The sequence below is a fragment of the Lemur catta genome, chromosome 6 (genome assembly GCF_020740605.2).
Source record: "Lemur catta isolate mLemCat1 chromosome 6, mLemCat1.pri, whole genome shotgun sequence".
Taxonomy (NCBI): domain Eukaryota; kingdom Metazoa; phylum Chordata; class Mammalia; order Primates; family Lemuridae; genus Lemur; species Lemur catta.
Window position 1 is genome coordinate 25,570,154 of NC_059133.1, and position 22,121 is coordinate 25,592,274.

The 22,121-nt window shown below is 40.4% G+C and overlaps 1 protein-coding gene across 2 annotated transcripts in view; it reads right to left on the reverse strand.

Annotated features, from left to right (window-relative positions):
• The window catches only part of PLEKHG7 (pleckstrin homology and RhoGEF domain containing G7), a 55,007-nt gene that overhangs the window by 2,522 nt on the left and 30,364 nt on the right, over positions 1-22,121 (reverse strand). For both annotated transcript variants that reach the window (XM_045553255.1, XM_045553254.1), the window contains exons 9-15: positions 21,642-21,755; positions 14,214-14,388; positions 12,565-12,680; positions 12,120-12,213; positions 7,777-7,856; positions 4,471-4,624; positions 812-909 (exon numbers count right to left, since the gene is read on the reverse strand). In XM_045553255.1, the coding sequence (XP_045409211.1) occupies positions 812-909; positions 4,471-4,624; positions 7,777-7,856; positions 12,120-12,213; positions 12,565-12,680; positions 14,214-14,388; positions 21,642-21,755 (831 nt within the window). The remainder of the gene's footprint in view (positions 1-811; positions 910-4,470; positions 4,625-7,776; positions 7,857-12,119; positions 12,214-12,564; positions 12,681-14,213; positions 14,389-21,641; positions 21,756-22,121) is intronic.

Consider the following 22,121-nt stretch of genomic DNA (forward strand, 5'->3'; position numbering starts at 1 on the left):
ATATAGGAAAATGCAAATGGGTTAAATGAGTATGGTATGCAAGTTGGATAACAGTCATGAGTAATCAAGGAACCATAATAGTCAATGATGACTAATTAGGAAAATGAGTACTGAGAATATATATAGTTCAAAAGTTGAATTTCTTGAATTTCCATTTTGTGTGGAAACAAAAATTCTTAACCTACGATATAATTTGAAAAACAGACTATGAGGGAAGTGACCCAGGAAATTGAATTCTTAAGAATAATGCAATATTGCATTTATTGTCTGGCCATATTGTTGCTATGATGAAAGCCTTCCAGGGGAAATACAAACATAGAAACTGCTAAGACAGAGAAACCAGAGTCAGGCAGCTGCTCTTTCAACTCCATAGCTGTAAAAACAATGGCATAGTTTCAAAGGTTGAGCCGACTTGATTGGCTCGTTATTGCAGCAGGCCCTCACTTAAGCTGGTATCACATTATTTGCACAAATCGATTGGAGCATCTTAAAATTTAATCATGCAGTCCAAAGCAATTCTTCCCCCACTTCCTATGGAAAGTACAGAACTCAGAGGCAGCTCTTGAGCCTCTGCAGCAGGAGAAAGTGAGGGAGGTTGTGCCGACTCTGCAAGTGTGAGCAAGCTGTCAACACCGAGGCTTCCATCCTGATCTGGGCTAGATGTCTCCCCCCCACTCCCAGCTCTGCCCTTCCCAAAGTGGGTGAGGGAAACCCAAAATACTCCATTCACCATTACTTCAGAGACTTAAGGTGAGATTTTTCCTTATGGAAACTCTGAAGAATCAAAGACCTACAAAATTAAAATACATACTTTGATGTTTTCCGTTTGGGCTTGTAATAAGAATGCTGCTATACACTGTCGATATCTGTTTTCGTGTTGTAGAAGAAAAGCATTTCTCAGTCCAAAGACTAGAAAAAGATATTACAAAGACAAAAAGCCAAATCATTTCTTATGAAATCCAAATAGTTTCTTAGTACAAGAACCTGGGTGTTTTTTTTTTTTTAATGGTTGTGGGAGATTTATGTAGATTGCTAAAAAAAAAATTGATTCCAAGGCCAAGACTCCATTTTTATGTCCAAATACAGCCCACTTGAATACAAAACCCTTTCTTCCTTAGCTAACAACTTCTGGGACTTGAAATGCAATTATGGCTTAAGTGAGGGGAAATAGGCTCTTGCTCATAGAACCAGTGAAGCATATTAGGTGGGTCCTGTGTGTATGAAAATACAGATAATAAAAATATGAAAAACAATGTAATTTTCTTCTTTGTCCTCCCACTCATTTTTTAAATATTTAATTTATTTTTGTATTTTAAGAAAAGTCACATCAAAAAAAGATTTATAAACAAATTAAGATGTGGCAAAAATACAAAACCACCAGAATGGTTCACAATAGGCTGAGAAAAGCCAAAAGAGTGACTCAAAGAAAATGTAGTATGTACCAAACCGTGAAATGTGAAACAAAACAAAACCAAAAGGGATGTTAGCATGGTTTCTGTGTTTGTAAAAGAAAGTCTGTTCTGTCATTTCCTAGCTGGTCTCAAAGAAATGACAAGGAGGTACTGGGAGAGCAGATTTCTTTTTTTTTTTTTTTTTTATAGCAGGGGCTCTTAAAATGAACATCTCTTCCTTCAATTATTACTACAACACAAGGAATAAAATTCTGCAGTTTATAATTCTTGCTACAGTCAATTAATATTTAGAAACAAACAAAAACCCAAACCAGGGCTGTCTGCTGCCCATATCAAATATTATAGGGAGCAGGAAGAGAGGCAGGAACTTTTATTCCTGGTTGATCATGAAGCTGACGCATGTCCACTGCTCTTGTTTTCACTCGTTGATTTTGTGAGTTTAACTCAGACTTTTTTGAGGGGGCCTCATTTCAGAATGCAAGTGAACGCCAGATTTTATTTTCCTAACTGCAAAAACTATTCCAATATCACAGATTATACCCATAACATCCTAAACCTCATAATTCCTAAATTCTACTATAACAAAGTCTGTTAAGGTCAGGTCATGAAATTCTGTCCAGCTTCTCTGGGGTGAGGGGACTTATACCTATTAAACTGATTTTCTGGGGGAAAAAATATGGCTATGTTTATTTTACTCCCTGATCTTTCTCCTTATAAATTCCCTGTAGCAAGTGAGGCTTTAAAGATCAGGTGGTTATTTTTGGCTGGGTTTTGGAACCCATTTTCCTCCAAAATTGTAACTGTAGTTCTCAGTTTTTTCAAGGCATCCCTCATCTGTTTGGTTTGTAATATTGGCACATAGGACTTTATAAGCAAAAGAACCTGGCACGGCTAGGCCTGTAAAATACAATAAGGAGATAATATATGGACAGGAATAGGTCTTTTTCCCCTGACATTTTAATAAAATAATTGACACCATTTTTAAAGCATTTACTATATATTGGAAACCACACTGTTTTTTCTCCATTTTGTGTCATACAGCCACCCTATAAGACAGGTCAGCTAATTCCCACTTGCACATGAGGCAACAGACTTAAATCAATTTTTCTAAGGCCACACAGCTTGTAAATGACATAGCCAGGATTTTGGATTAGGTCCCTGTCACTTGAAAGCTCAATCTCTTTCTTTGGTCCCCATCTCCTCTTTCCCACTCTACAGCCATTCTGCCTCCTGCACTGCGTCTGAACAGTCAGAATAATAGACCAGAGGGACGAGAAAAATATTAGAGAAAAGGAACAAGAGGTGATAGTTAAAAATCAGAAAACTAAAAAAAGTGGAAATATAGTTTTTAAAAAGGCATTGTTTTTATTAAAAAGAAGAAAAGAAAGAAAGAAGAACAGAAAGAAGAAAAGGAAGAAAGGAGGGAGGAGGAGGAGGAGGAGGAGGGGGAGGAGGGGGAGGGGGAGGGGGAGGAAGAGGAGTTGTTTTAACGCTGGCAGGGCCGCGACTAAACTGAGCCCTCAGCCCAGCTGCTCCCAGTCTTCCTCGTGGGGCTGTGGCGTCCTCCTCCTCCCAGGCCCCTTCATCCTGCCAGAATCTCTAACGACAGCCACGGTAGTGAGAGGATGAATTCCAGCACAGGATGCCCTCTAATACATTTTTTTCCCATGCAAAAGTAAACTAAACAACAAAATGGAAGTGATCTCTGGCCGTAAGTCCTGAATCTGCTGTATCTAGCCCGCCTCGCCGTCCCTGCAGCGCGGGGGAGGCCCGCACTGGAGGCCAGCGCCCCACCGGGCAGAGGCCGCGCCCCCGGGCACAGCCCTTTCCGGGCCTGCCCCTGCGCCGCTCTCTGGCTCACGCAGACTTCGGCCCACGGAGACTGTGGCTGGTCCCAGTCAGATCAAATAAAAGAGGCCTTCAGGCCCGCCCTTGTCACTTTCCAGCAAATCTTATTGAACGTGGAAAGAACAGACACAGGAGGCAGATGGCTCTACTTCTGGATAGAGGCTTCCCTTCTGCACGTGGGGAGCGAGCTTGCAGCCATGCACAAGTTAATGTGTGTACAGCACTTAATATATAATATAGCTTAGTTATATAGCATAACTATATCAATGTTTGCTGTTGTTGTTTGCATATTCATTCATCCATTCTTTAAGGTTGCTCTAGTATGTATGGGTTTGTCCTGTGCTAGTCACTGAAGCTCTGGGCTTGCCTGCTGGGGAGGCAATTGAGGGGAATGGTCAGTGTCCCCGCTTTTCCTGCTCCTCTCATGGAACAGGAGGGCAATTCCCACCCACCTGGCCTCAGCCGGTCTACAAGCCTGCATCCTCATGAACACTGCCTCCCAAATGTCCTTCAAGTCCCTCAGCGTCCCATGGCTTTCCTGCGAAGGATTTACTGATCTTTCATTATTCTGAGAGCTCCCCACGGACGAGGGCTGTTTCTTGTTCATCTTTGTAACTGCAGGGCCTGCTGAGTGCTTGGCTCTCAGGAGACACACAGGAAATGCTTGAATAAAAGATTAAACATGATATCTATTTCTGATGTGTGCTTGTGTGTGTATACGTGCATATATATTTATATATTTAATTTCTGGCATATTTCTTTCTGCAGCATAATAAAATATGCTTGCATAGCACATCATGGTTTACCAGTACTTTAACAATAGTAATAGTATTAATACTAATAATGTTACTATAATACTACTAACAACACCTATCATTTATGGACTGCATTATATATATTATTTCATTTAATTCTCATGAAAACCCACTGAAGTAGATATTACTATCGCTATTTTACCAAGAGGAACCTGAGGCATAGAAAATTTAAATGCCTTGCCTGAGGTCAAACAGCTAGCAAGTGGCAGCGCTGGATCATCTGAGCATTGGCCACAATAACTAATTTATAAAGTGAATGATATATAGCCACATACGAATACAGTCTTATCTTTTACAAAGACTTTAATTGCATTCATGTCCTGCTACCAAAAAAGGCCCATATAAAACTGTGTGATGGCAAACAGATGAGCTGAATAATGGAAATGAACACATACCTGACACGTGGAGTGGATCAATACTTTTGACAACCAGTCTATCTAGTGGTATAGGCTGATCGAGTACTGTACACGAACCACCCTCCTTTATTACTGTTTGCAGCTCAAGAGTCAGAGAAGGACACATTAAACCAGTGTCTGAGCCTCCAACTTTCTGAAATTAATAAGGAAAGTAATGTGATAAATAGAAAGTAAATATTGTTGCAGATCCCTAAAGTGCATCCTTAAGCAAATAGATTTCTTAAAAACAATTGCTTGAAATCTAGCTTACTATCTTTTCTGGATCCTAAAAAGCATTTCCCCAAAGCATAGTGATTTAAAGCAAAGTGTTTCTGATTCGCCAAGTTTAATTACCTGCATAAATAAATCACCGTCACATCAATGGGGAGATTTTCATCCCCAGTGTTTTAATCTCTCTATAGTATTGAGTAAGATGAATCAGAAAGGCCAACTCTACACATGAAATATAATACTAAACTCTAACTAGATTCCATGCTCTAGAATTTGTAAATAATTGAATATATAAGACGCTGAATTTGTTTAAAAAGATGTAAAATATTGCGATTAGCATGATATATACAGTATACAAAATAGCAAAGAGACATGTAAACTCGTAACAGTCTTCACTTTGGAATCACGTTGTAAAGCATGAAACCAGAACATCACCTTGTCAATATGGGCTGCTGTTACATGTATGTGTTCTGATTTGTACCATTATTTGAAGTGAAGGTCAGCTGTGATAGCATCAAGGTTTTTGAAAGGGGTAGAAATTTTCAGAACTTGGCTTGTTCAGACATGCTAGTCTGAATAACCTAAAATAAGAGGCCATAAAAGTTCCCAAACTGTGACTCTTAATATTGTCCAACACCCACTCCCTCCCAAACCACCAATCAGCTATTCATAGATTGATTAATGGGTGTCTATTTTTAATTGCTTAAGGGAACCTACAGCCTTGGGGCCACATGTGGTCTTCTGGAGCCTTGAGTGCAGCCTTTTGACTGAATCCAAATTTTACAGAACAGATCCTTTCAATAAAGGGATTTGTTCTGTGCAGTTTGGATCCAGTTAACAAGTTGCACTTGGGGATCTGGAGGGCCACATGTGGCCTTGAGGCTGCAGGTTCCCCACCCCTAGCTCAACCAACTAATGCCACCTAGAAGCTTAGCTTATTAAAAGATATGAGATTTCTAGTCTTATGATCTTATTTTCTGTGTAAACAAATGAGTAGAATAAGAAACATTAGTTATCTGATGGCTTAATACATACGGCAATTCCTCCTCACACAAAAAAATGGAAAGACGTTCCATTTTTATGGATTGGAAGAGTCAATATTGTTAAAATGTCCACACTACCCAAAGCAATGTACAGATCAATGCAATCCCCATCAAAATATGAATGATATTCTTCACAGGAATAGAAAAAATAATTGTAAAATTTATATGGAATCACAAAAGACTCAAAATAGCCAAAGCTATACTGAACAAATAGAACAAAACTGGTGATATCACATTGCCTGACTTCAAATTATACTACAGAGCTGTAGTAACCAAACAGCATGGTACTGGCATAAAAACAGACATATAGACCAATGGAACAGAATAGAGAACCCAGAAATAAATCCACATATCTATAGTGAGCTTATCTTTGACAAAGGCACCAAGAACACAAGTGGGGAAAGGGTAGTCTCTTCAGTAAATGGTGCTGGGAAAACTGGGTATCCATATGCAACAGAATGAAACTAGACTCTTGTTGTATGCAAAAATCAAATCAAAATGGATTAAAGACTTAAATCTAAGACCTGAAACTATGAAACTACTAAAAGAAAACATTGAGGAAATGCTTCAGGACATTGGTCTTGGCAAAGACTTCTTGAGTAATACCCCCAAAGCACAGGCAACCAAAGCAAAATTGGACAAATGGGATCACATCAAGCTAAAAATCTTCTATATGGCAAAGGAAATAATCAATAAAGTGAAGAGGCAACTCACAGAATGGAAAAAGTATTTTCAAACTACCCATCTGACAAAGGATTAATAACTAGAATATATAAGGGGCTCCAACAACTCAATAGGAAAAAAAATCAAATTCTCTGATTAAAAAATGGGCAAAGGATCTGAATAAACATTTCTCAAAAGAAGACATGCAAATGCCCAACAAGTATATGAAAAAATGTTCAACATCATTAGTCATCAGAGAAATTCAAATCAAAACTACAGTGAAATATCCTCTCAGTTAAATATCCTCTTCAGTTAAAATGGCTTTTATGAAATGACAGGCAATAACGAATGCTGGCGAGGATGTGGAGAAAGGGAAACCCTCCTACACTGTTGGTGGGAATGCAAATCAGTGTAGCCACTATGGAGAACAGTATGGAGGTTTCTCAAAACACTAAAAATAGAATTACCACATGACCTGGCAATCCCATTGCTGGGTATATATCCAAAGGAGGGCAATTCAGTATATTGAAAAGATATCTACACTCCCATGTTTATCGGAGCACTATTCACAATAGCCAAGATATGGAATCAACCTAAGTGTCCATCAGTGGATGATTGGAATATTATACAGCCACAAAAAGAGTGAAATCCTGCCATTTGCCAAACATGGATGGAACTGGAGAACGTTATGTTAAGTGAAATAAGCCAAGCACAGAAAGACAAATATCACATGTTCTCACTCATACGTGGGAGCTAAATATTAAAAACAATTGATCTCAAGGAGACAGAGAGTAGAATGATGGTTACCAAAGGCTGGGAAGGGTAGCAAGGGGCAGGGGATAAAGTAGGGATGATTACCGTGTGCAAAAATATAGTTGGATAGAATGAACAATATTTGATAGCACAACAAAGTGACTATAATCACCCATAAGTTAGGATATACTTTAAAATAATTAAAAGAGTGGAATTGAAATGTTCCCAACACAAAGAAATGTTAAGTGCCTGAGGTGATGGATACCCCGGTTGCCCTGATTTGGTTAATTCACATTGTATACCTGTATCAAAACATCACATGTACCCTATAAAGATATAGAGCTATTATGTGTCCATACTAACTAAAAATAGAAAAAATAATATAATGTATACCTCCCTCAACAGCCTTGAGAGATGTAGTTTGCTTTTGCTTTTTCAATTCAGAGCTCTCTGACTGAAAAAGCCAATATTTTATAATGCCTCCACTTTTTAGAAGGAGAGATCCAATTTGATGTATAAGAATATTTTATATTTTTAACACAACTTATCTAGAAATATTTCTAAACTCATGTAGCAAACTTACTTAGAAAGTTATTTAGAAAAAGCAGCATTTTACCTTTTTGTTGCGCTTGGTTTTGGTAACTAAGAGGAAATCATCAAAGAGAAACAGATAAACGTCTAGGAATCTTGTGCTTTCTGAGGAGAGAGAGAAAGTGAAATGGGGACTTGAAACAGGAAGTAGAAGGGTTTTTAATTTAATTTAAATCAATGAATTCCTTAATAAACAAAACAAGGTGGGTATTATGGCACACCAGGGAGCTCCAATCATGTAGGTCAGAAAACTGCCCGCATTAATGTTGAATTGATTTCTTCCTAAAGCAGACTTGATTAGAGCCCAAGCTTCCAACTTTAAAGACAGTTGTATTTGTGATGCATCTCATGTGACTCTAAGATAACTCGGGTGATATTTGTAATGGCTTCAAATAAGCCTAGGACAAATCCATCAACTAATTGAACTCGCGGTATTTCTGCCTCTCGATCCATCTGGGTGGTTATTGGCAAAGGCACATATTATCAGTGAAAGGCATTTTGTCACTGCTATGGACTATGCTGTTGTGTCCCCTCAAATTTCATACAGTGAAATCCTAACCCCCAGTGTGGCTGTATTTGGAGTAAGAAAGTAATTAAACTAAAATGAGGTCAAAAGGCTAGAGCCTTGATCCAGTCGCATTAGTATTCTAATAAGAGGAGACCCCAGAGAGCTCACTCTCTCTCATCCTGAAGAGAGCCCTCATTAAGGGCTGACCTTGATCTGGGACTTCTGAGACTGTGAGAAATAAATTTCTGCTGTTTAAGCCACTTGTTCTCTGGTATTTTGTTATGGCAGCCCATGCTAAGACCATCATGTGACAGGTGCTGAAAGCAAACATAGGAAAACCCAGTAAATTTTTTTTAGTTTGTTCCATTTATTATATTTATTTATCTTACTCTAGAAGTTCTTTCTCATATGCTTTTATCCTTGGAAGCTACGTGGCAAAGATTAAACTAATAGATAAAACATTTAGGATTCATTTCTATCTCCTTTCCTACTTTAAGTTGAGAGGCAAGATTCTTTCTATATTTGCAGAGAAAAGAAATCGGGTATTTTATTCAATTTGGATAGTCTTTGAATATTTTTTAAAAATTATATTTCATCACTATTAGAAACTTTACTTTTGTAAAGTCTTCTGGTCTTCCCTCAAAAATCATTCTCCCTTTCTTCTGTAGTAATGAAATTCCCGAGTTTTAGTGAATACACATCAACCAAGAATAAATACTACATCTTCCAGCTTCTCCTGCAGCCGAATATGACCCAGGGCCTAAATTCTGACCAAAGCACTATGAATAAAAGTACACAACTTCTGAGTCATATCTGCAAAGGGTGGGACTAAGCTGTCTCGTCCCTTCCTGTTTTTCTCACTGGGTAGAATGCGGATACGTTGGTGAGTCATCTTAGGCCACACAGAAGAAAGGGATGGCAAGAAGACAGAAGAAACCTGGGTTTCTAATCACTTGATGGAGTGCAGCTGTCATATAGCTTGGGCTTTAACACGAGAGAAATAAACTCTCTTTTTAGGCGATTGTTATCTATCTCTGTCTCTGATACATAGGGCTAGGAATGGAACAATACTAGACCTTTATCTTAGTTCAGGTTGCCATAGCAAAATACTATGGACAGGGTGGCTTAAATGATAGGAATTTATATCTCACAGTGCTGGAGGCTGGGAAGTACCAGATCAAGTTAGCCGATTCAGTTCCTGATAAGAGCTCTCTTCCTGGCTTGCAGGCAGCCGCCTTCTAGATATGTTCTCACACAGCAGAGAGAGTGAGCTCTAGGGTGTCTCCTCTTATCAGGACACTAATCCTATTGGCTCAGTGCTCTAACCCTATGACTTCATTTACCTTCCTTCCTTCCTTACTCCAAATATAGCCACACTGGACGCTAGAGCTGCAATACATGAATGGTGTGTGTGGGCGGGCGGGGAGGGCCACAATTCACTCCATAGCAACCTTCAAAACCTGTTAAATTTGTTTTCCCCACCATCTGACACTCATATATGAATTAGCTTGATGAGCCTTGTCAAAATGAAATAATAGCTTTGTTTTCTCCAATTTCAAGTATTGCATTTTAACAAGCAGGCAGCAAATACCTTCTATGTCCTAGACTTTAGTCTAGGAAATGATTGTTTTAGCTACCATTTACTGAGGCTCTAGTGTTCTACCAAGCAAATTAGGAAACAAGTTATGAAAACTTGTACATTCTGGAAATGAGAACAACAGTACAGTTTTTTTTTAAGCTGGAGGAAATTTGGAAAGTGTTAGGTTACATCACCACCATTGTCATCACCATTATCATCTTCAACAACATTTACAGAAGAGAGTAAAGAAATTTAAACAATTTTCCCAAAGCCCACAATTGGCGTTAGCTTCCCTGATTCTTGGTTCAATGTTTTTTCCATTCAAAATGATGTCCTGTTTCTTCATTCCATCTTAGCCAAAAGGCTGAGAAGTGATATGTCCTGTTTCTTCTAACACTATTACCTTACCCCCATCGAATCTCTATGCCCAACTCTGAGTAAAAATCTCATTGGCTTTAAATTTGATTTGATACCATATAGACTATACTATATGGAGTGTCCTCTGACAGAATTTGACTAATACAGCATATGCCATTAAACAAGTGCCTGGTGTTAGTGATGTTTTGTACTCATCCCCATTCTACCACATCTGACCATACAAGAAGCATTTTCTGTAACAGTTGGGTCTATCTGTGAAGACTCCTTCTTAGGTGAGTCTCCCACCTGCACCGTCACAGGTGAAAGCACATTGGATATAGCTTTTCACCCACTAGATGTTCATCCAGCTTCCACATGGCTCCTTATCATACCCAAGCCTGAAGCCTAAAATTGCCTTCCTGCTCCACTATCTCCACCACCCACGGTGTTACCGAACTTTCAGACACATAGATTAGAACATTTGAAGGCATCTTTGACTCATTTCTTCTTCATCCACTTTATCAATCATAAAATCCTCCGGTTTTTGCCTTTGAAATAGCTCTTGCACTTATCGTTTTCTATCATGCCCATTTCTAGCATTTTACAATAGGAGAGGCCAATGCATCTCACAGTGTTGGGAGGTGGGTCGGTAGAGGGAAGGAGTGAACCAAAATCTCTGATAATTTCAGGTGGAGGCCAAGTTTGGAGGGGAATAAGTGTATGTTTCAATACAGAATGGTGTTTTGCTTCATTGCTATGATTTGATCTTGTCATATAATTATTTTGAAATTGTAAATAGTATTAAAGAAAAGTTAAAATTGTTATCTTTCCAAATGAGAGTGGAGGGTGGGTGGACTACAGGTCAACAATGGCTGGGTAACCACAGGCCCAGAGTCTTCTCACCTCACCCTGTTCACTGCTGAGCTTCTGGTTTCTCCACTGGTCTCTCTGCTTTGGTTTCCTCTACACCATTTTGTGCATTGCGTCCTGATACTAATAACTCTTTCTTCAACACTCTTTTAATCCTATCACTTCCCTGTCTGAGAACTCAGTGACTTCTCGTTGCCTGCATCTTCCTGGCTGGGTCTCTCTGTTTGGCTCCCAAGGCAGTTGCTGTGATTCTGGAAGCCCACCAGGCAGAAGCAGCCTGGCTTTAGCTGGCGGTGGTGCTCTGACGTTTACTGGCCAGGTGACGTCGATCACGGCACAGAACCGCCCTGAGCCTCAGATCTCTCACCTACAACATGGGATCAAAGGTAACTTCTCTGTATACCTCACTGGAAAGAGTGCATGAAGAAGTGCTGGGATGTGAAACACTGGATGTGTCCATCGTCCCTACATGACAGTCTCCAGGGCCAGGCGGAGATTATGTCCTACCCTGATAGTCAGTGCTACACCTAGAATACAGTAGAGTCTCAATCATGTATTGAGTAGGGAATTACTCCCCAGCACCTCCCCACCTGATCTCACAGCACCATAGATAGGCAACCTTCCATCCCAGGGCTTCATGCTCCACAGGTGCCCAATCAAGGGTTCGTGCAGAATTAAGTAAATGAATGATTGCAAATCTTATTTTAGTTAGCCAGCCCTTTCTGATCATCATAATATTTACTAAGCACAAATGTTGTGTCAATCATTCTTTCAACTGCTTGTCCATCTGTTGCCTCATTTAATCCTCCCAACAAAGAAGGGAAAACTGAAGCATGGGAGGAGGTTGCCGTCACTGGCCCAAGAGTTGCACAAGCCGAAAAAGCCAAGCAGGGAGTGAGCCAGGCAGCCAGCCTCCAGGGCTCACCCTTCTATGCCTTTTTCTGGGAGCCTTGTCTCTCCGGGGCTCCCTTTCCTCCTACCCTTCAATTAATGGCAATTGAACAAGTTACAAGGTAGCAAAGATGTTGCATTTTTAAAGGAAGCAGTTATTTACCTGCAAGAGTTAATTTGCCTTCATAGAGAAGGTTTCTGTTGGTTGGTGACAAGACGTTTTCTGCCATGTGTTCTTTAAAAATGTGTTTCAAACACTTGCAAAACAAGGGAGAAAATAAAAGAACTGTTGTTAGCAATTGGAAGAGAACACGATCAAGGACTGGGATAATCAACTCCATCTAGAAAGTTCATGACATTTGTGGATCCCAGCAGATAGACATGGGGAGAAAGAATGGGAAAACCTCTGAAAGGACCATCCCAAGAATGTCACAATGACGTTAGCCTCCTCACATACAATGCCCCGTGAAGGAAGGCTTCACTTCTTACTCATAAAACTAGATTTATTCTTCAAGTGGACAGATGGGGACTTTCTAAGGCTATTGTATTTCCACCTGAATGCCAAACTTCCGGAAAGGGATTTAAATTCTAATTGATCCTTTTTGTACCTCTGGAATGAAAAACCTTTTATCTCTATCCCAAAGCGGAGGCCACACTATAATCTCCTGTAGATGTCTAAATTTTTGGAAATTGTCCAGCCACTTCACTTTTCCTTCAAGATCCCCTGAAAGACAAGACACATTCAGTATATATTTACATGCATGTGACACTGTAACATAAATTTTAACCAAGGTCCACAGTAATCATTTTAGAGACGCTGGCTGCCCTTGGAGCCAAACCATATTTTAGGCTCATTTGACAAATTACTTGCTGTTTATGTGTCTTAGAAAATTCACTAATTTGAAGTCAGCCTCTTGCAGAGAAAAATGAAGCTTAACCTATTTAATTCAGTAAGTTGGAGATGCATTGTGCATTTTTATTTCAATAATACTAATAAAGCCCTTGGTAGTTTTCTCTTATTCCCTATACCACATAGACGGTAATCAGAGAAAGAAAAAAAAAAAAAAAAGGACAAATATATCTTTTTGTGTTGATCATAAAACACATTCACTTCATGATGAGGATGATTATTTCTTTTTGGTGAGAACTTAATTTCTCTTATAAAGGTTTGTATTAATTTTCCAACATTTTATAAAAAATTCTCAATGTTGCTATTGGGCTTTTGAAATGGTTTTTGCAAAGATGGACTGGAAGGCACACACACACGGAATCGTATTGTTAGTGGAACTCCTGAGAATTCATCCTTTTTAAGGTATTAGACTAAAGGAAGGCCATACAGATTTCTTCCCTCAACAATGAGAATCCGTATTTTATTGCAAAATCTCCAGAACAGCTGCCATTATCTTCCCTCACAAACGTATTCAAATGAGTAATAACCCTTAACATTATTTTTTAAGTTTTTAAAAAGTCAGTCTTTAATGGAATTTTTGTCTTATTCACTTGATAAATTTAATTCCAGTTCTTCAGGTAATTTTAGAATTTGAATAAAAAATTTAAAACGAGAAAAGAAATCCCAACTAAATGGTCATTTTACTTTTAAACTTGCAAAAGAAAAAGAATACCATTTCTGTACAGCTAATAATTATCCAACTGAACTGTTCCCTTTTGATACCTACCAGGAAATCTTGGTTTATGGACATAAATCATGGACTTCTTTATTTGAGTTTCCATTACACAGAACTACACAGATAAACTTAAGCCATCTTAGGGCTTGCTCAGTTCCCATCCCCATGTTTCAGTTCTAAAGACTGCAGTTGACATTATTTTTACATTGGCTCTGGATTTCAGGGATTTAAAAAAAATGATGAATGGTCATTTATCCTCCGGATATGCTTTCCCTGGTGTTTATTCCCACTTGCTTTGTGTGTGGGTTCAGTATGGATGTTAAAAACAAAGTGCCTTCCATCATCTGGGAAGTAGAAGTTTTCCTGCCTGAACTCACTTCTGAAATCCTTGGAGACAGAGCCACGTCCTGTGTAAGCCGGGTGTGAGAGTTCTCATAGGGTCTGCCAGGATGTGACCGGAGCCCATTGTTCTGTGTGTGTTTGATTTACAACGCACTCAAAGTGGAGTCCGCGTTTCCGACAGCCATGACCTCAGGTCAGTGGAATTACCTTCTAGGATGGAAGCCCAGATGGTTCCCAGGAGTCACAGGGCCCCAACTCTTTCATTAAGCTCACTTATCTCAGGGACTTACGGATTGATTTTTCCACCTTTTCCTTGATGGAGTAGATCATGATTTTCTCAGCTGCGTCTATGCTCCTTTTCCAGATATTCTTCAGCAACAGTGGGTATCGAGTAAGCCTGTGTAGTGGAGCCACCAGCAACTCTGGCAGGTGCAGACGTCCGCACTGCTCGTTCTGCTCACACCACTGGGGAAAGCCAAAGCAGACATATCAGAATACCATCTCTCCCACGGAGGCCCTAGGAGGCCTGGATATGAGCAGTTCTTAGAGATTTTACTCTGTAAGGACAGGATGTGTTTGTGAGCTTGTTGGGAAAATTTATAAGCCACAGACTAGACTTTGTTCTTGAAAAGTCCATATTAGACTGTATTTGGCAAGCACCTATCTACCAGTGCCAAGCTCAGGGTCTGCAATTGGGCCCTTAGATTGGATTAAGTAGTATTGACTATTACTGACTGACATTGTTACTTTTCAGTTAAAGAAATGAAAGAATCTTTTTTCAGATGTTTTGCCTTTCCAGAAATGGTGATGAAGTCAGTAGTCATCAGACCACCTATAACTCCACCACTCAATTCTCCTAAATGGGGAAATTGAGCAAGATTTAGATGCACAAGAAGAGTTTAAAACTCATTAAGTCCCCTAAAACCGCATGTTCCGTTGGTAGTAGTGAAAGATATATTAACATATATGCTCTAGCTTTGTTTACCCTTCTCATCTGAGAGTTTAGTTTTGCCCACTGGCTTGGCTCTCTCCTTCTCCTTCTCCCTGGCCCTGGGAGAGTTCCGGTTTCAACAGCTTTGTTCCCATCCTCGTTGTGATGCACACTTAGGAGAATGGAGGATCAAGACTGGAGCGGTAGGAGGGATAAGGAAGGATTCGCGCTGGTTGGGTCAGTTTCTTGACTCTCCTTTGTTGGGGAGAATCAGGATACTGATCAAAAATGAAGAGAAAATGAAAATAGAAGTTGGAGAGGCTAAGTTGTTCTACGTGACATAGAGCAAAGGGGGAAAAGAGAGGGATAAAGACACAGATCATTTTCAATAGGGAGAATTTGCAGTTGGGGGGCGGAGGAAGGTGTGGTTCTAGGGTACGTAAGTACTGGGGAAGACAGAACGAGGGATCTTAGTAGGTATTGCTGTGGGCTCTACATGGGAATTCCGTAAATGGGAGGTGGGGCCTTTGAGAGGTGATTAGGTTATGAGCATGGAGCCTTCAAGAATGGTATTAGTGCCCTTATGAGAGAGACCGCAGAGAGCTCTCTGGCTGTCTTTCTGCCCTATGAGGATACAAAGAGAAGACAGCTGTCTACCACACAGAAAAGGGCTCTCCCCAGCCCCTGGCCATGCTGGCACCCTGATCCCAGACTTCCAGTCTCCAGAACTCTGAGAAACAAATTTCTGTTGTTTGTAAGTCACCAGTTTATGGCACTTTGTTTTAGCAGCCCAAACTGACTACAACAGGGATCCTGCCCTTCCACTAAGTATTTTTCGTGCTGTAGGCTGTTGCCTCGTTTCCATCTTTCATTCTTGTCCCAGGCCCAGATTAAATGCCTTGTGACCCAGACCCTTCAGCGCCATCCTTAGGTGGGCCAGGCACACTGTGGGCAGCTCCCCTGCTTCCACAAAGATGCCTTTATGTCTTTCTGCCACCGCAAAGTATCAGCCCGTGCATTTCAGAGATCTGGGTACAGTTGGCACAAAGCCCCACCAATCCAATAGCCCATGGAAGTCCAAAGCCCTCCCCTAGATATTTACAAACTCACAGGGACTAAGAGTCTCGTGGCTTCCTCTGGCCCCTGGACTCCTGTTTCCATATACACTGTTTCTTCCCTGAATAGCATGGACCAAACTTAGCCCCTTGGTTGGTTTCCTATGTTAGTTGCCACTGTAAACCCCCTCATGCCAAAGGTTTTGTGAGTGTGTATATTTATTTTACTGAAAATTTTGGTTTGTGGAGGGGGGTCAAATACATAGCCCACAACAGGCTCCATTTTCTTCTTCAGAAACAGAGAGCTCTTTCCCTCTCTTTACTTCTTCAAACAAACCCTCCCCTTTTATCTCTTAGCCACCTGCTTAGCAATTTGCACTTGTCTTTCATAGCTTGACCATGTCCTTGGGAATGGGGGTGGGGTCTCACCCTCCCACACTCTCAGCTTTATCAAAGTATTTCTTTTGAAAACATCCAGGGCGCCTCCTCAGGGGCCTACAGCCAAGTGCAATCTTCTCCACTCCCAAGTGAGCACAGGGGTGCATGGTACACTGTGCTCCAGGAACCAGGTGACAGGGATCATCTTCCCCTCTGTGAACCTTGGATCCCTCTTCTGTGAAATGGTGGAAGGTACTAGATGATCTCCAAGTTCTCATCCAGCTCCAAGTGGCGGTGGTTCTCATTGGAATTGGCAGGGATGGGGAAGGAAGCAGACAGATGAGGAAGGGCTGGGCGTGGCGGGGAGCAGAGCTGTGGCTTTAGCGGCTGACTCCCAAGCTGACTCGCTGGCAGCAGTGTTCCAGTGCTCCTTGGGTGGCTAGCAGTTCCTGTAACTGATTTCTTGGCAGCAGTTAGGGATCCCCTCAAAACACACGACCCCAGGGCCAGTGCCCCACATTGCCTTGCTGTGGGGAACAGCTGTGGCTGGCAGCATCCACTGGAATTCGGGCTAATTGAGAAAACACCCTTCTCCTCCAGATAGCAATCAGGCAAGAAGCATCACTGGTAAATAATTTAGACAAAGATCCAGGCAGGGATATTGGAAACTTTTAGTGTTTTGGAAAACCTCAGAAGAGAGAAAAAAAAAGTTGACTGACAACTATAAAAATAAGGCTATAAGTTTTTCTTTCATCTATCTATGAGCTTTATTTTTTAGGTCCATTAGGGAAAACAAAGAACATTTCTATCAAAAGAAATTAGACATAAAAAGCCTTTTTATTGATGGGTCCAGATCAATGAAGGCTACTTTCCCTTTATAATAAATAATCCAATGTGTTCAGGGGAACAGTGATAGGAGTTAAGGACCCCAGATAAAAAATGTTCTTGTAAGAAATCTGTCTTGGTGGGACGCAGCATTGGGCTGGGGCAACCGGCATTCTTGGAACCTTGGGAAATTTACTTGACCTCTCTAAACCTCATCTGGGAAATGTAGATGCTAAGAGTAGCTACCTCATTGCATGGGTGAGAGGTTTTAATGAGATAATCCATGCCAAGTGCTTAGAACAACGCCTGGCACATCTCAAACATTCAGTCCTAGAATTCTTAGTGTTTGATAATCGAGCCACTCTAAGAGACCTGGTACAAAGTTCCCAGTCTCTTCCTCTGCATCATTTTTATTGTTTCTAAGACAGTGGGAAGAATTTGACTCCCATTAATGGGAGTGCACCAGGATCGTGCATACATTCATAATGCCCAGGCTCACGTGGTACGGAGGGTAAATTCATCCTAGTGCATTTATGGGTCCATTTTAGGCAGCCCGTAACATGACACAGAATTTAAGTTTTCTGAGAATGTTGTTTAAAACAGAGCACAGTAGGGGGGATGAATGTTGGATTCAGAAGGCTCTGAATTCAAATCCTACCTCTGCCCCAGAACAACTGTATCTTTTAGTAAGTTCCCTAAACTCCTGAAAACTTAGGATAATATCAAGTTCCACAGAGTTACTGTGGAGACAGAGAGATCACAGATGAGCAGCATGCAGCACAGTGCCTCGCCCATAGCAGGGGCTCAAAACCCCGTCACCTTTGGAATCTGTGACAATGCTTTTGTTCTGGGCTATGGGGCTGTGGAAGGCAGACTCACTTTCAACTCTTTTGAAGTCTCTCCCTGATTCCTCACCTTCCTCTCATGAGGCTAGAAGTTCCCTGGCAACGGAAAATATCCCTGAGGAGTTGGAAATAGTCCTGGCGTGAAGAGCATTGAATTCTTTTGCCCAAAGAGATTAATACAGTTCTACTTTGCCTTGTATTGACTATATGACCTTGCAAATGTCATATAACCTCTCTGAGCCTCAGCGACACATAGCAGCAATGTAATCAACTTCATAGGTGTGTGTTAAGAATTAAAAGAGATGCTTGAGAAAGTGCACCATATGCACCATGCGTTATCATAACAACACTGAGTCCTCTAGTCCCTTTCCTGAAATATCTTTGGATGATATATATATATATATAAAATTAATATGTAATAATTGCACTTATTTATGGGGTACATGTGATATTTTAATACATATATATAACATGTAATGATCAAATCATGGTAAGTAAGATATCCATCACCTCAAACATTTATCATTTCTTTGTATTGAGAACATGTCACATCTTCTCTTCTAGATTTTTTGAAGTATACAATAAATTATTGTTAACTGTAGTCACCCTACTGTACTACTGAATACTAGCAGTTATTGCTTCTACCTAACTGCATGTTTGTACCTGTTAGCTAACCTCTCTCACCTCCCCTACCATCCTCCCTTCCCAGCTTCTGGTAACCATCATTCCAGTCTCTACTTCCACATGATCAACTTTTTTAGCTTCCACATATGAGTGAGAATATGTGATATTTGTCTTACTGTGCCTGGCTTATTTCATTTAACATAATGACCTCCAGTGCCATCCATGTTGCTGCCAATGACAGGATTTCATTCTTTTTTATGACTCATTTATATATCACATGTATATATCACATTTTCTTTATCCATTCATCCATTGATGGACACTTAGGTTGATTCTATATCTTGACTATTGTAAACTGTGCTGCAATAAACATGCAGGTGCAGGTATCTACTTGATATACTCATGTCCTTTCTTTTGGATAAATATCCAGTAGTGGGATAGCTGGATTGTATGGTAGTTGTATTTTTATTTTTCTCAGAAAACTCCATACTGTTTTCCATAATGGCTGTACTAATTTACATTCCCACCAACAATGTATAAGAGTTCCCTTTTTTCTACATCCTCAACAGCATCTGGGTTTTTTTTGTTGTTGTTGTTTTGTTTTTTAAAACAATAATATCCATTCTATTTGGGGGTCAGATAATATCTTGTTGTGGTTTTGATTTGCATTTCCCTGAGGATTAGTGATGTCAAGCATTTTTTTTCACGTACCCGTTGGCCATTTGTATGTCTTTTTTTGAGAAATATTTTTTTCAGATCCTTTGCTTACTTTTTAATGGTATTATTTGTTAGTTTGTTTTTTTTTTTTTGCTATTGTTTGAGTTCCTTGTATATTCTAGACATTAGTCCCCTATTAAATTAACAGTTTGCAAATATTAATATTTTCTCCCACACTATAGGTTGTCTCTTCACTCTGTTGATTGTTTTCTTTGCTGTGCAGAGAGGCCTTTTAATTTAATACGGTCCCATTTGTCTATTTTTGTTTCTGTTAACTGTGCTTTTGAAGTCTTAGCCCTAAAATCTTTGCCTAGACCAATGTCCTTGAGTGCTTATCCTATGTCTTCTCCTACTAGTTTTATAGTTTCAGGCCTTATATTTAAGTCTTTAATCCATTTTGATTTGATTTTTGTATATAGTAAGAGATAGGGGTCTAGTTTATTCTGTTGAATGCAGATATCCAGATTTCCCAGCACCATTTATTGAAGAGGGTGTTCTTTCCACAATGTATGTTCTTAGTACCTTTGTTAAAAATAATTTGGCTGTTAATACATGGGTATGGAATTTTCCACGGTTATTTGAAAATGTGGCTGGACCTTGTTAAATTAATCTCCCCTCCAGATTGGAAGGGACAGATATATACCTGGATTTTCCCCAGTTTGGGGTCTGATATAGTTTGCATATTTGCTCCCTCCAAATCTCAGGTTGAAATGTGATCTCCAATGTTGGAGGTGAGGCCTAGTGAGAGGTGTTTGGGTCATGGGGTGCATCCCTCATGAACAGCTTAGTGCCATTCTGTTGAAAGAGCCTGGCACCTCCTCCTCCTCCCCCTTGCTTCCTCTCTGGCCATGTGACATGTCGGCTCCCTTTCACCTTCTACCACGAGTGGAAGCTTCCTGAGGCCCTCACCAGAAGCAGATGCCGGTGCCATGCTTCTTTTTTTTTTTTTTTTTTTGAGACAGACTCTCTTGCCCGGGCTAGAGTGCAGCAACCTCAAACTCCTGGGCTCAAGCGATTCTCCTGCCTCAGCCTCCCAGATAGCTGGGACTACAGGCATGCGTCACCATGCCTGGCTAATTTTTTCTGTTTTTAGTTGTTTGGCTAATTTCTTTGTATTTATAGTAGAGACGGGGTCTCGCCCTTGCTCAGGCTGGTCTCAAACTCCTGACCTCGAGCGATCCTCCCACCTTGGCCTCCCAGAGTGCTAGGATTATAGGCGTGAGCCACTGCTACAGCCTGCAGAACCCTGAGCCAAATAAACTTCTTTTCTTTATAAATTACCCAGTCTCAGATATTCCAGTATAGTAATGCAAAACAGACTGAGACAGGGGCCTAGCTAAGAGTCTAATCCATCAGCTTCCAGGGGAAATGTTTGCAGTATGATTGTGCATACACTTGGAAATCTAATGAGCTTTCAGTTTTCAGTTTAAGTAGCAAAGAAAACACTGACAGGCTGAAGCTAAATAGAGCCACATCTCTTCCCTAAGATCATTCCCTCTTTCTCAGCCAGGCCACACCCAGGCTTCCTGGCATGTGAATCAAGGCCATGGCAAAAGCCCACAGATGCACAACTGAGTCACTAGGAACTGTGGTGGCCTTTCCTCCCCTTCCTCTCAGGTGCGGCTCTGGCAGGGGCTTCTTGCAGCTGCAAGGAAGAGCTGGTTTTCTGAAAAGACATTTTCTATGGATCATCCAAAAGTGCTCTGGCACAGTACTGAAAAGGTACAGTTCAGACTAAAGCAATGCCAAAAGAGGGGTCAACAGAGCTAGAGAAGTCAAAGAAAATTCGTTCCAGGTTTGCCTATTAGAATATGCTGAAGGACCCCAGCAGAAATTCCACGTTTTCATGCTTTGGGATTCAGAGCTGCCATGTTGTACAACTCCAGTGACACCATTTACATTGTGCTCTATGATCTAATCTACAGGGTGCCCTTCATACAGAATACAATGTAATGGTGCTCCAAGTTTTTGTGCTGGGACTAAAGCCTACAAAAGCCAAACTTCTAGTCACAAACAAAGCTCAGGTTCTTATTCTAGTTTCCTTCTTACAATGTACCAATTTCTACCACAAACAAAACAATGAACTATCAAAATATTTTTTAAGCCCCAGCCAAAATTTCTGGAGGGATATTAGATGATATAACATTTCCAGATGAACAACATTTAAAATTCCTAAGTGTGCAGTAGATGATGTCTTTATGAAGAAAGCAGATTTCTAGTTGAAACATATTGTTGATCATTTATTTCTTCTCTCCCATTTAATTTGGACATAATAATTCCCCATACCTGTTACACCCAAAGAAAGTCAGGAAAAGTATAAAAGAAAATAAAATGGTACTTTACTTTTAAATAAATTCCAAAGTCATCTCTCTGCCTCAGGCTGTCAAGATAAAAGACAGCAGCTGAGTAGTTCAGGCAGTAGGTCTGGTGGCTCTGACAGAGGTTCCCTCGGAAATACTGCAGGAGAAGAGGAGAGAGAACTCAAGTTAAGGAGTATGCGCTGAGCCCTGGCTGACTTTCTCTTTCTCTTCACTTTTCTCATTAACTAGAACAGGGAAAAGCAGAGGAGCTATGATTGCATAGCTCCTTTTAAAAGCATTCTTTTAAAAAGATATGGTATTCTCATAATAAACAGCTAATTCCTCAATAAATAGTCTTTTCTCCTCTATACTCAAAGAAAATTCTATTTAGTATGTCTTAACTTAATTCATCCTTTTACTTCTGTTCAAGCTTTAATGAGGTCACTATACCCTGCCTGGGACCTACTAACAAATACTGCCTTTGATTTCGGTGACCACGCCAGTTGATGTTAAGCTTGTGTTG